The sequence below is a fragment of the Geospiza fortis genome, unplaced genomic scaffold (genome assembly GCF_000277835.1).
Source record: "Geospiza fortis unplaced genomic scaffold, GeoFor_1.0 scaffold1828, whole genome shotgun sequence".
In the NCBI taxonomy this organism is placed as follows: domain Eukaryota; kingdom Metazoa; phylum Chordata; class Aves; order Passeriformes; family Thraupidae; genus Geospiza; species Geospiza fortis.
In genome coordinates, this window is record NW_005054734.1 from 131,318 (window position 1) to 131,801 (window position 484).

A 484-nucleotide genomic window follows, 5' to 3' on the forward strand; every position below is an offset into this window, starting at 1 on the left:
CCGTACCCGCCACGTCAGGCCAATTCGAGTAACCGCCAGCCTAGAAACTGCTTGTGACAGCATTTATCCGTCCCCGCCTCTCCTGCCCCACTTCCCTCGCCCCGGAGAACTCTCCACCTTGGCTCTCTGACTTCCTGGCTAGTTGAAATCTGTCTGTCCCTGGGTGGCTGTCCGATGGTTGTTAATAGGACTGTTTTCCTCCTTTTGTAGGCCTATACCATTCAAGGACAGTATGCCATTCCACAGCCAGATGTAAGTTTTTATTTACAACTTCTTGTCTTGAAATCCACCCTTTTCCTCCCCCACCTTCCAAAAAATTTTCTCCGTGCTTTCTCCACTCGAGCTGGCTCAGCTTGGGGCTGAATACTCGATCTGATCTGAGCTCCCCAGAACCTCCCCCCCAAAAAAAACCACTCACCCCCCTCAGCTGGCCCTCCTGCAGCCAGCTCCATCCGGCCTCAGATCTCTCCTTGCATCCTCCCCC

General features: G+C 53.7%; 1 protein-coding gene across 10 annotated transcripts in view; it reads left to right on the forward strand.

The window, feature by feature from the left end:
• Window positions 1–484, forward strand: part of PCBP2 (poly(rC) binding protein 2) — an 11,812-nt gene that overhangs the window by 6,032 nt on the left and 5,296 nt on the right. For 8 of the 10 annotated variants that reach the window (XM_031065320.1, XM_005431010.2, XM_014311316.2 and 5 more), the window contains one exon: window positions 211–252. The exons of the other annotated variants lie outside the window; for them this stretch is intronic. In XM_031065320.1, coding sequence (XP_030921180.1) covers window positions 211–252 — 42 coding nt within the window. The remainder of the gene's footprint in view (window positions 1–210; window positions 253–484) is intronic. 10 annotated transcript variants of the gene reach the window in all.